Source organism: Euleptes europaea, chromosome 2, assembly GCF_029931775.1.
Source record: "Euleptes europaea isolate rEulEur1 chromosome 2, rEulEur1.hap1, whole genome shotgun sequence".
Classification (NCBI taxonomy): Eukaryota; Metazoa; Chordata; class Lepidosauria; order Squamata; family Sphaerodactylidae; genus Euleptes; species Euleptes europaea.
Window position 1 is genome coordinate 107,818,051 of NC_079313.1, and position 13,189 is coordinate 107,831,239.

Below are 13,189 nucleotides of genomic sequence, written 5' to 3' on the forward strand. Positions count from 1 at the left end.
ATGCGAGTGCTCGGCTTTGAGACAAATGCACACTTTTTTTGGGGAGGAGGGGGAGAGTGGTTGGGAGAGAAGAGAAGATGGAGGAACCACTGACTTATGGCTCCACAATGACAGGCCAAAATGGGAGAAGGAAGGCCAAAGTGAAATTTAGCGAGTGTTTCCCACCCAACATGGGATTACGAAGGGTGTGACTGGAAAAAGGAATTTGATTATACACAGGGTATATATTTTTGCACACACTTTTACACACATCTAGCTATAGTACATGTAAAAATATATGCTATACATACACCCACTCTCACCGAGGTGTGTGTGTGTGTGTTTTTTTTACAAACACCATCCAAATGCGTGTGTGTGCACACGGGTATGTATATGTGTGTATGTGTTAAATATACAGATCCTACTAAGTGTGTATATGCATATGTACACATACATACAGGCAGGCAAACTGCCAGCCCTCCATTAGCTACCTATGCTTTCTTTTTCTTTTTTGCACAGAAGCCATTATCTTTCACCCAAGAATGATCTAATATTACATACCCCTTTGGAGACAGTGTTCTCTTATGTAGCAGCTGCCTTCTTCAATAGTGACCATTTAAAATAATAATAATAATAAAGCAACCCAACGGAACAACAAAAAAACCCACCTTGCAGGAAGGAGAGGGGGAATTGCAGGGAAGAAGTGTCTGTGTGCATGACTGGGGCAATGCATGTGTATATCCACTGTGTTGTATGACTGGGCACCCTAAAAGGGGCCGTCTTCCTTTTGCGGCAGCATTCATGGGAGTACAGCCCCCAACTCTACATTATTGCACGTTTGCTTCCAGGCTGCACGGACGGACTGCCTGGTTTACACACCCCGCTGATCTTGCCCTTCGTGTGTGTTAAGCTAAAGAGACATGAACCCCAAAGCCCTGTCACCTCCCCGCCCCTCCCCCTCAGCCTCCCACACCCGCCCACTGACAAGGGGAAAAAATACATTAAAAAACTGCAAAGGGCTGCTCGCTAGCAGAGTGCAACAACAGTACACGCTGAACAGGTGTTCTCTTCTGGAGCTCTGTGGAAGAGATGCCATGCAGAGAAAGGATGACAGAAGAAGAAAGACTAGGGCCTAGAGAAACGGGAGTGGGGGGAACCAAGGAGCAAGGGGACGACAAGGGGTGGGGTGTGGGCAGAGAGAGACCGTGTGTGGAAGGGAAGGACAAAGAATACAACAGGGAGGAGAAAAAGCGCAGCATGGCAATTGCCCAAGGCTTGGTTTCGTTTTGTCCGTTTCATGTAAACAAGCTAATAATTTTCCTTAGATAGAACAAGTAAAAAGGATGCAGTTCCAAGTCTAAAGGGCTGTGTTTCCAAGAGTCTGTTCCACCACACCACAGCCAGTGTGAAAGGGGAGGAGGGGTTAAGAGAGAAACCAGAGAATCGGGGAAGGGAATTTCCTTTCAAAATCTTCATTACTTAAAGCTGGAGAGAGAAAGAGAGAGAGAAAAAAAGCCAAATTGGGAGCCCTTTGAAAGGTCGGCTCTGCGTCTCTAGACCAAATAAATCACACTAAGTTTAGTGAACCGTTTTTTTCCTTTTAATGATGTGAAAAAGAGTGCGTTTTCTTCCTCTTCCCCCTTGCTCAAAGACGGGTCTGTGCCTCGGGAACGTAGATTTCAATACTGTCCGCGCTCTCGGTGGCAGAGTTCTGCCGGACTGAGGCAGCACGCTTAGCTGCCATCAGTCGCTTGCGAGCTTCCTGGCGCTGTTTATCCACTGAATCAGAGGCCTTGTCCCGGTTTAGCTGGGATTTAGATTTGGCTGGCTTCTTTGGCACGGGAGGGGGTGCTTTCTTCTCTTCCTTTAAAGAAGAACAAGGAACACCAAATTACACATGTACACGTATCTGCCCTTTTCTCCCTTTACTTGTGTGGCAACGGCTTTGCTTGCTGGTTAATTACATTTAAAAGAATTTTATATTGCTTTTCAGTGCAAGTTGTCCAAAGAAGCCTATAAAGGAAAAATACAACCTCAATACAATCCATTAAAAAAAAACTTTTCACTTTTAAAACCTTCAGTATAAAATACAAACTAATAATAAAAATAGGAGCCCCGTGGTGCAGAGTGGTAAGCTGCAGTACTGCAGTCCAAGCTCTGCTCACGACCTGAGTTCGATCCCAATGAAAGTTGGTTTCAGGTAGCTGGCTCAAGGTTGACTCAGCCTTCCATCCTTCTGAGGTTGGAAAATGAGTACCCAGCTTGCTGGGGGTAAAGGGAAGATGACTGGAGAAGGCACTGGCAAACCACCCCGTAAACAAAGTCTGCCTAGTAAACGTCGGGATGTGACATCACCCCAAGGGTCAGGAATGACCCAGTGCTTGCACAGGGGACCTTTACCTTTTTAATAATAAAAATAAGCCAGCCAACCACACAAACTAAATACCAGCAGGCCACAGTACCCTATTTCAGAGATAGGTAGAATGCATTCATATTATTTTAAAAACTAAAACTTAAAACAAAATTCTGATCTGGAAACACATGGCTTATGGTTATGTTTACAACAAGGTCTCCCCAAGCAAAGAGTAGTCTATCAGTGGCAGGAATTTTCCCGTGCACAGCACCGTGTGATGCATGGTTTAAGGGAATGGGGAGGTAGCAGAGGAAGAAAACAAGGTTTGAAAATGACTTACACAATGGGGAGAAATATTATACCCTCCCTTGGGGAAGGGGGAATTAAACCAAAATTAGAGATAAGGGGTCTAGAGTTTTGCAAACTTATTTCTATGCCAGCTCAGAACCTCATACGTGCACTACAAACAGACTGCAAAGGAATGTTATTAACACCCTGTAATTTTTGAACAGATCTCATCAGAACTTGAACCACAGCGTTGGGCTTCTCTAAGAGTTCCATGCTCACCTTCTTCTCCGGTGTCTCTGCCAACTGCCAGCCATTAGCCTTTAGGTGGTACAACTCATCAAATTTCATGCTGATGTCTTCGATGGACAATTGCAACAGATCCCAAAAACCAGCAAGGTCCTGTGCTGTGGGCCTGGGATTGGAATTGGGGTTCTGCAGAGAAGGAAATGGGAAGGAGAAAAATTAAGTGTTTCCATTACTACTGCGTGTAGCTATTGCAATTCAGAATGAAGACGCCAGGGAAGATTTGCAAAATATTCTGAATTCACATTAAAGAGGATGAATCTGTCTTGGCCACTGGCATGCACATTCTTGATGGCATAACAGCTCCTCAGACGCAACAACTTAGCCTTGTCAGAAAGATCTTAGCATTCTAGATCTGTTGTATCTTCCAGCAATCAGCACATAACAATTCAGAAAAGTCTGGTTAAGGTAATATTGCATCCCTTTATTACAACTGTTGTCACAATTGTCATCATGATTACATTTTACTCCAAGAAGACAAACCATCACGTTGTGATTAAATTGGTTTACTGAAGTGGCACAGTCACATGGGTCCTTGGAACGTGCTTCTTGCTATAAACACACTAATTATTCTGCAAGACCAAAAGGGGCTATCATGTTTTGCTCTCCCAATCGAGAACAGTTAAAGAGGAATGAAGAAGAATGACAGGCACATTTAAGTTCAGTAGGATGCATGCTGGGGGGAAATTGTACTCAAAGAGCTCAATAATTCCATTGGCAGATCTTGTCTTCCACAAGGACACCTGTAATAAAACTTGAGTGGCCAATGTGCTTAGCATACATTAGACAGTAAACATTCAAATCACCCTGCAACATAGTTCAGCAAGGAACTGACTAATGAGACCCGTGCCCTGTGGGATGTAACTCAGTTTCACAGGGCATGTAAGATGGAGATGTTCCACCAGGATATGGTTGAGGGCAGCACCGGCTATATGGACTGGCTGGCCTCCCTCCCCTTTGTCCTTCTGTCCCCTTCCCTTCCTATTTCCCCCCTCCCCTTTCCCTGTTCCTCTTCCACCCCCATTGTCAGTGTCTGCTCCAGCTTGAGCCGGTGGGCCTTGGAGGCGAATTGCCTTTTTTTGACAAACATCTGGCACACCTCTTTGCCAAAGATATCCTCTAGGAGCCAGTCATAGCAATAGGGCACTATCTCTATTTTAATCAGGGCTAAGTTTTAAGTTGCACTGTACTGTATCTGTTGTTGGAAGCAACCCTGAGCCCAGTGGTGCCAGGAGGGCAGGGTACAAATTGAATAATAAATAAGTAAATAACCTATATGGATATGAGGACGAGTGGGAGGGAACAGAGAGTATGAACCCCTGCCTTTCTTAGGAAGAGGCAACTTACATTTGGCCTCTGGGACCAAGTGACACTGTGCCAAGATACCTCTCGGTATCCAAGAGACCTGCAGGGGAGACCAGTGCTGTTTTAATGCCTGGGCAAAACCCACGTAAATGGCCAAGCATGCCATCCTACACTTTTGCACAGATTGCCAACACTTTCAGAGGTTTGTATACTCACCAAGTTTTGGTCACACAGGCCACGGAATTGCTGGAATTTCTGGGACATGAGTAACTGTGCACTGCCCACTGCGCTGAGAACTTTGCCTAAGACTGAAAAATAAAAGGTACATTAAAGAAGTCAAACAGGACAGAAGGACAACAAAACCAACAAGGAGATCTGAGGTGAAAAGTGCCTCTTTTTGTCATTGACACAGATTTATCCTCTTTTTTTTAACCAGTAACAAAAGCGTTTTTCACTCAAAGCCATTAATGACAAGTCATTAAGAATGACGCATGACTCTTTTTGTCTAAGCATGTTTTGTTAGCCCTTGTTCTACTGCCAACAGCCACAGCCAGTACAACAGTCACCATCAGGAATGGCAGACAGCCACATGACTGCAAGATTCTTGTTTGTAGCAGAGTGTTAATGAAGTCTAATGGAGAGTTTCAGAAGACTCATTTTTATATTTTCCCAGAGCCAGGCCCCCTCCCCCAGTACTGGCAACAACAAGATTTCAGTGTTCTGAGCATAACTTACTCTCACTACAGAGCTGGGATCCATGGCTTCTCATTAACTCCCCCCTCCTCTCCAATGTCAACCACTACTTTTACAAAGTGCATTAACAGGAAACTGTTTTTTTTAAAGAGTACAAGCAAGCGCAATGCACATGCTAAGAAACACAAATAGTCTGGGAACACATCAGTGATGTTTTCTCAATGACACCAGAGCCTTTGACCTGTCCACTCCCCAATCCCATTTAAAGCTATTGGAGGAACACTGTGAAGCCTGCTCTAGACATGCTTCAGAATGAAGTACAGACTTCTGTTGAAGTCAGCTTGGAGTAGTGGTTAAGAGTGGTGGTTTGGAGTAGTGGAGTAGGATCTGGAGAACAGGGTTTGATTACCCACGCCTCCACATGAGTAGCGGAGACCAATCTGGTGAACTGGATTTGTTTCCCCACTCCTACACATGAAGCCAGCTGGGTGACCTTGGGCAAGTCACGCTCTCTCAGCCTCACCTAGCTCACAGGGTGTCTGTTGTGGGGAGGGGACGGGAAAGGTGATCGTAAGCCGGTTTGAGTCTCCCTTAAGTGGTAGAGAAAGTCGGCATATAAAAACCAACTCCTCTTCTTCTTGTGGCAGAATGTACTATACTTTCACATTCAATCTATACAAACATAAACACTCTTGAGGATGTGTATACATCAAGCAGTATATTAGGTCAAATTGACCTAATATACTGCTTGATGTATACACATCCTCAAGAGCCCAGCATGTAAAAGAAGGTGAGACATGGAAGCCATGTTCTAGTATATAAGGAATAAATAAACTTACAGGGAGCTTCACTATACTAGAAGGGCTTTTATACATTTTTTACTGTTCAGTATGATACAATTATATTATTAGGATGTGTGCTAAATTATAACTCTATGACTGACCGCTGAGGAAGGCCTTCTCAGGCTGAAACGTGTTTGGTCCTTTTTGGATCCTACTTTGGTCAATGTAAGATTGTACATCGCAGGTGTTTATGTTTGTATAGATTGAATGTGAAAGTCTTGCCTATGCTAGGGGCCTTACGTTTTTAACTTGATTGTGCACCTTATTCAAATTTATATATTTGTAATTTTAGCATTTTTCAGCTCAACCTCTTTGGTTTGAAATCAGCATTTTGGTTGAGTTCCATTTGGTTCCCCCACTCCTCTTTTGTTGTAGTTTTTCCAGAATGTACTATACCATATTAGAGTGAGGTGGGAGGTTACATTTTTACGATTCCCCCATGTACAGCCTCCCAGCAAAGAAGTACATAGGTTTGTCAGGGAGAAAGGTTCTAGCCTAGCTCTTTGTATGGTGTACTAACCTTCCACTTGTGTGTGCGTGTGTAAAGTGCTGTCAAGTCGAAGATAACTTACAGCAACCCCTTATGGGGTTTTAAAGGTGAGAGACTAACAGAGATGGTTTGTCAGTGCCTTCCTCTGCACAGCAACCCTGGTATTCCTTGGTGGTCCTCCTATCCAAATACTAACCAGAGCTGATGCTGCTTAGCTTCTGAGATCTGACGAGATCAGGCTAGCCTGGGCCATCCAGGTCAGGGTAAATTTCCACTTACCAGGCATTAATATACTTGGACAATGATCCCTCTGCTGACATCAGCAATGGTAACGGTCCATTCCCTCACTTCAGCCCTGTGCCCTCTCACACTACTGTCCCTCTCACACTACTGCCTGAATAGGCCAGGCCTTATTCAGGCTCCATTTCTGTGTTAAACTGCTTCAAAGTATGAACATGCAGAGGACGTGGTTAGGAGTGACCCTGAGGAAAAATGAACACCAAATCTCTGTCCATGATGAACATGACAATCCGGGGGGGGGGGAAGGTGAGTGTGGCACACATCTGGGGAAGCTGCTTCTTTGCTGCTGAAGTTGTGGGTTGCCATTAAACCTAAAATTCTCAAGGGGAAAAAAATACAGGAAGCAGGGTCCTTGTCTCTGTCAGATTATGCCACACAACAGAAAATAAAGCCTACTTCCCGATACCCAGATTTTTTTGTGTGTGTTACATCCTTAGCTGAAGGCTCACCTCTCACCACTGCCCAGCTAATCATCACTACTAACCTTCTTCAGAGAGATTGTTCTCTTTGGTCTCTTGGTCCATCTGACGACACCATCCTTCTAATCTTTCGGTCTCTGCCTGCAGTAGTTTCTGAAACCAATACCCGTCCCTTCGGCAAGCTCCCGGCTGTGTTGGTTCTGATGGAGTGTTGGTGGAAGTCTCAAGCCAAGGGTCAGGAGGAGGAAGAGAGGAGGGTTCTAGAGCTGGGTCATTGCTGTCTCCATAGGAGAGGTTTCTCGTGATCTGGGAGGGCATGGCTGTTTGCCTTGTACTGGCATCAAGGCTGTTAGAATTGTTGCAGGGTGGGCAATCAGCAAGGCTTCTCTCAGACGATTTACAGCTAGAGTTATTTGGTTCTTGTGTGTCAGAATCTGTGTCCTGCCTGGTGGACATGCTGCGGGAGCGGCTGTTGCTACAAAGAGAAGAGGATCAAGAGAGCATTCAGAAGAGACAGCCCTCGTGGAGAGCCAGCTTTGTTCCACAGCACACAGAAACAACAATACACATTTGTGTTGATCGTGTCTGCAGCTGAACTGCATTTCCCTGGCCCATCCCTCTCTGCACACAGATACACACACACCACACATGCAGACAGACAAAATTATAAGGTTGCCTGCTTACTGCAATAGGCCATCCAAACAAAGACTGGCAGGCATCTATAATTACACCGCCAGTTCTAGTTTTCATTTCTGGCTTCCAATGAGTCGTTTACATCACTAAGTCGACTTTTTTTTCCCCTGTAAGGAGCACATGCTGCTGAAATTTCTGCGGCCACTGCTGTTCAGCATTGTTTTGACTTGGGGGTGGGGGGAGAAATGGGGCAGGATAAGCTATCAATGGGAAACTGCAGCTTAAGGGTTTTTTAAAAAAAGAGCCTGGGTCTTCCACTTACCGCCACTCGTCCTCTACCTGTACCCCGATGGACTGGAATTTGGTGGCTGATGGAGGGGGCTCCTCTTTTGCCACTGGCTGAAGGCAGTCAACCTTATTAACAACAAAAAAAAAAGATACAAACAAAAAACAAAAACACAAAAAACTTGCTGCTAGAATTCACATTAGAAGGAAAGAGGCATGCATGCACACAAACACACACGCACACACACGCACACACAGAGTGATCATGCAGACACCATACACCAACAGGCAGCAAAAATTTCTCTGCATCATGAAGGGCCTGAACAAGGAACTTATTAGATGACCAACATTTCTTTAATATCGTGACATCTGCATGGTGGGAGAGGAAAAGAGGCAGGGAGGCAGAATGTGGCTGGTGATGTTATCCTATCCAGAGATTTTAAAGGTAGCTTTGTGTACCCATACCAGTAACTGAAGCTTATATAACTTTGACATATTTTTTAAAAAAATGTTTAAATTTTTGATTTCAAACCTGCATTAGAATGCGTGGCCCTACAGACTTGAGCTGATTTTGTATTGAAATCAGTTTATTTCAATACAAAATCAGCTCAAGTCTGTAGGGCCATGCATTCTAATGCAGGTTTGAAATCAAAAATTTAAACATTATTTAAATAATGGAGAAGTGGGGGAAGAGACTGGGGCTTAGAAGTGGGAGGGGAACATGTTTATTCACCTTAACATACAATACTGTGCAGGAACAGGGTAACATTTGCCATGAGAAAAATGTACATTCCATTTCCTCTTTCTTTCATTACTTATTATTTATTTGGACTGTTTTTAGTGGCTGGGCTAATGCTGTATAAGGGTTGGGTTTTAATGTTTTCGCTTTAAGTTGCTTTTAAACTTTTTTTTTTGTTAAGATAAAATGTTGTTACCCACCCCAAGCCTTAGGAACGGGGCTGGCAAAACCAGCATACACACGGGAGGAATACAGCTTAAAGATCATGTTGAGAAGAATCAATATATAAATTAGTTTTCAATGCCCCCTTGACCTCAGCCGGACTGCAGTCCACAGCTCTGTGCTCTTGGCGGAAACACAGTGTGCTTTTCCAAAGCTTCCAGCAAACTCTGACGAAGACAGTATGGTACATCCTGGCTCAGCAACTTATAGGCAGATTGAGAGCCTTTCAGCCTCAAACATGCTGCCATAGTTTCCTTTGGTTCAGAAAACCAGCCAGAATTTTCCTTTAGTGTTGCACTGATATAGCACAATTAAGATTATATCCTTGTTCCCTGGATTCAATGGATGGAGGAAACAGAAAGATTGCCACTGTGTTACTGCAGAGGGAATGTGGTCATTGCATTAAAGAAAAAGACCCAGCACGCTGGGGTATATGCACTCCAGGGAAAACAGATGACCGTAATATAACAAGGGAGAAGGTCAACAAAGTAGTAGGGTTATTTGAGTGGGTATAGGTGTAGGAAAGAAGAGACAGGAGCTCAGCGGGTGTTTGCTACCCATTTTTTTTCATATATATATATTTTAAAGAACTGTGTGTGCACTCCTGCGGTAGTGACACAAAAGGAGAGAGGGAAGATGTTCAACCTCTATACAGTTTTTCAGAAGAAAACTAAAAGCCATCTCAAAATGCACTGGGGATATAGGAGGGGCTCTATCTGCTAGTGAAACCGGTACTGTGTTTCACACGGTTTTTGAACTGAGAAAATGTAGTATCCCCACAATGAGTAGACAACAATGCTCTCATTATACTACACATCCATCACCTGAAAAGCCTCCGAAATCTATAATCAACCTGGAAGGGTGTATGTAGCAGAGAGCAAGCAAGGACTTGGGCATGGATCCCACACCACTGCTCCCCTTCTGCTTCTTTCAGGCTGTTGCTAGCATCTCTGTGTGCACAAGATTTGTACTCCTCTAGAAGTCTCTGCAGTGGCCAGTGTGAAGCAAATGTGGAACGGTTTCACAAGATCCAAGTCTCAATTTTTTAAAACATCAGCTCCTGTATTGGTTAAGAGTGGTGGTTTGGAGTGGTGGACTCTGATCTGGAAAACTGGGTTTGATTCCCCACTCCTCCACATGAAGCTAGCTGGGTGACCTTGGGCTAGTCACAGCTCTCTCAGCCCCACCTATCTCACAGGGTGTCTGTTGTGGGGAGGGGAAGGGAAGGTGATTGTAAGCAGATTAGATTCTCCTTTAAGTGGTAGAGGAAGTCGGCATATAAAAACCAACTCTTCTTCTTCTATTGTATTCAGACTTGCATATGGATACGTCTTTACTTAAAATAAGTGCAATCCTAGTTTTGCTCAACAGGAAAAGGTGACTGACTGAAAAGTCTCCAATCAGAAGACTATTCACTAATTTATTTCTTAGAAAGTTTGACACTGAAAGCAAAAGCCGAAGTAACCTTAATTTAAAAAAAAAAAGTTTTCAAGACTACCTTTTTATCCTGCTTCCTGGACTGAAAATAGCTGAGCCTGCACTCCCAATTATTTTCTGACAGAGAATCCTCATTAGACTGGGTATCCATTTACAAGAATTCCAGGAACTGAAAAATTGCTATTCTGATAGAAAACCAATTCCAGTTTATGCTTAACCACCCCTGGAAGGAAAAGAACCACAGAACACTTAAACTAGAAGGTGCAATAAAAAAAGAAGGGGAAAATACCAGAACTAGGATGTCTGTGATGAAAAAGAGCTGTCATGCTGTCTGCATTTGACTCAGACTTGGGATTTTTTAGTGGTTGAATTAAGAGCACTGAACTACCTTTCATTCACAGCCATCTTTAATTCTTTGACCTACTCTCTCTGTTTCAAAGGCTTGTTCCAATGTTAACAGACAAGATGCCCTTAGCTGCACACATTGCTTATCTATTAGCCAAGGACAAAGGCATGTTTAGGTAAACAGCAACATAGGGAGTAGACATATCTGTATGCAAAGCCCCTTTCTTGGCACTAGACAATGCCAGGCAGGGAGATACCAAAGGCTTGCCCTCTAATTGGAGATATGCCAGATGGCAGGGAGACATCCAGGGAGAAAAAGACCCTCCTTAGGAACTCCCAAGAATGTAGAACAGTCCCTATCCTGAAGAATCTGGGCCAATGACTAGTAAGGGGTGGAAAGCTGAAATTGGGGATATATAACATGGCACGGCCCAATAAGAGAGATGGGTAGGAAGGTCCTCTGCCAATCTCTACATCTCTCCAAGCCAGCTGATGTACAGGTGAGATTTCGATGTTCTGTGTTGGGTGTCAGCATAAATGAATTCCTGTAGTAAAATCTCAGGAGAATGAGACGATTCTTTGAGAGGGGGGGTGCCCTCTGGGCATGGCAGGAAAATGTTCTGAATGAGTTTTCTATTGTTGGTTGTAGTACTGCCCTTAAGTAATCAATTCTCTTTGCATTCAAATATCTTGCAAACCTCTCAGAGTGAGCGGGCTCTCTGTCTGTTATGCCAAAGAAGAGGATAAGGTCCTGTCGCTTTTTGACAGCCCCCAAGAATTGATCACTCTTGCATGGTTGGTGCTTGGCAATACGGTGGGGCGATCTGCACTAAAGGATTTCCCAAAACCCATATTTAACACTGCCCCCTCAAACCCCACTCTCTTTTCCACTTAAAGGAAGACAAATAGTTGCAAAAGAATGGATGGAGGCTAGATAAACCCCTAACAAGCTGCCGGCCTATCCCAGCTTTAGAGCAAGCAGAACAAGAAGAGTTGGTTTTTATATGCTGATTTTTTCTACCTTTTAAGGAGAATCAAACCGGCTTACAATCTCCTTCCCTTCCTCTCCCCACAACAGACACCTTGTGAGGCAGGTGAGGCTGAGAGAGCTCTAAGAGAACTGTGACTAGCCCAAGGTCACCCAGCTGGCTCATGTGTAGGACTGGGGAAACCAACTAGTTCACCTGATTAGAGTCCGCCGCTCATGTGGAAGAGTCTGGAATCAAACCCAGTTCTCCAGAGTCCACTGCTCTTAACCACTACACCATGCTGGCTCCCGAGTGGGTCTTCAACTCCATACTTCCAGCTTGTGACAAGGGCCAAGAGGAGTTTTTTGTTCCTTCCTTTCTCCACTCTTGATTTCCTATTCAGTCTTCACCTAGATTGTCCATTTTACTAAAACCACATTCCTTATTCCACAGCAACAATAGCCACCTTTTTTTGGCAAACGTGCCACACTAAGTCCAATGCAGTCCTATTTTAGCATACACTAAGTAGTAACCTCCAACTTTTCAAACCCAAGCCTACCTCTAACTACTTCCAGTAACATGGGATCAAGTTTTGAATTTTTTGGCTTTAGTTGTATTTTTTTTTAACACACATTCCCCTTGTTCTCTCTCTCTCTCTCTCTCTCTCTCTCTTTTTGCCTTCCAGGCATATATACACAGCAGACATACTGGACCGATAAATTGCTTAGGAGTTATAGTTTTTCTAGGTTAGGGTTACTCCATTTTAGTACAAATTTTTTTACCAAAGGAACAATTCCCATGACAAGTAAGCTAATATAGAATCAGTATAAATTTGCAGTGTTTGCACTTTCCTGCCTAACCCTCCACCTCTCAATTTAAAAGAAAAAAAATGAACACTGTGGTGCCACCCATGGAGCACTGACTCATTAGTCAAAGGCCAGTGTGCAGGAGTGCAAATATATCTCCATTGTATCGTGATGCACTTTGGCTACAGTCTACAAAGCCGGGAAATAAGGCAGTACAGGAAAGATAAGCAGTCGTGCAAGGCCTGAATGGAGCATATTCATACACAAGGGCCCTCCTGCTCCTGCCTGGGAATGCTACAAAGTTCTTCTTGCCTGGGTCACGGTGACAGTCATGTTTATACAGGCACTTTCATTCTTTCTACCCACTTTTCCTGTGGCACACTGCGCATGCAGATAACCTCAGGGTTAATAGGTGAACTTACATATGGGTGTGGAGGGTCCTATTAAAATATGGCCAGTAGAACACGCTTTCACCAGTCTTTTCCTATAAACTTCTCCCTTGAGTGCCATGGGAGTTTTATAGACTTTACCAGAGGTACTTTTTTTTTTGCCATCAAGTCACATCTGACTTATGGCAACCCCTGGAGGGGTTTTCAAGGTGAGAGACGTTCAGAGGTGGTGTGCCATTGCTTGCCTCCGTGCCACGACCCTGGTATTCCTTGGAGGTCTCCCATCCAAATACTTGCCAGGGTCGACCCTGCTTAGCTTCTGAGATGTGACGAGACCAGGCTAGCCTGGGCTATCCAGGTCAGGGCTGAGGTGCACTACGTGGATTCAAATGT

General features: G+C 44.1%; 1 protein-coding gene across 3 annotated transcripts in view; it reads right to left on the reverse strand.

The window, feature by feature from the left end:
- Positions 1-1,182: 1,182 nt before the first annotated feature.
- Positions 1,183-13,189, reverse strand: part of DLGAP4 (DLG associated protein 4) — a 122,532-nt gene continuing 110,525 nt past the window's right edge. For all 3 annotated transcript variants that reach the window (XM_056845351.1, XM_056845352.1, XM_056845353.1), the window contains 5 exons: positions 7,928-8,019; positions 7,038-7,447; positions 4,445-4,536; positions 2,900-3,052; positions 1,183-1,843 (listed from right to left, as the gene is read on the reverse strand). In XM_056845351.1, coding sequence (XP_056701329.1) covers positions 1,625-1,843; positions 2,900-3,052; positions 4,445-4,536; positions 7,038-7,447; positions 7,928-8,019 — 966 coding nt within the window. In that variant the 3' untranslated portion in view covers positions 1,183-1,624. The remainder of the gene's footprint in view (positions 1,844-2,899; positions 3,053-4,444; positions 4,537-7,037; positions 7,448-7,927; positions 8,020-13,189) is intronic.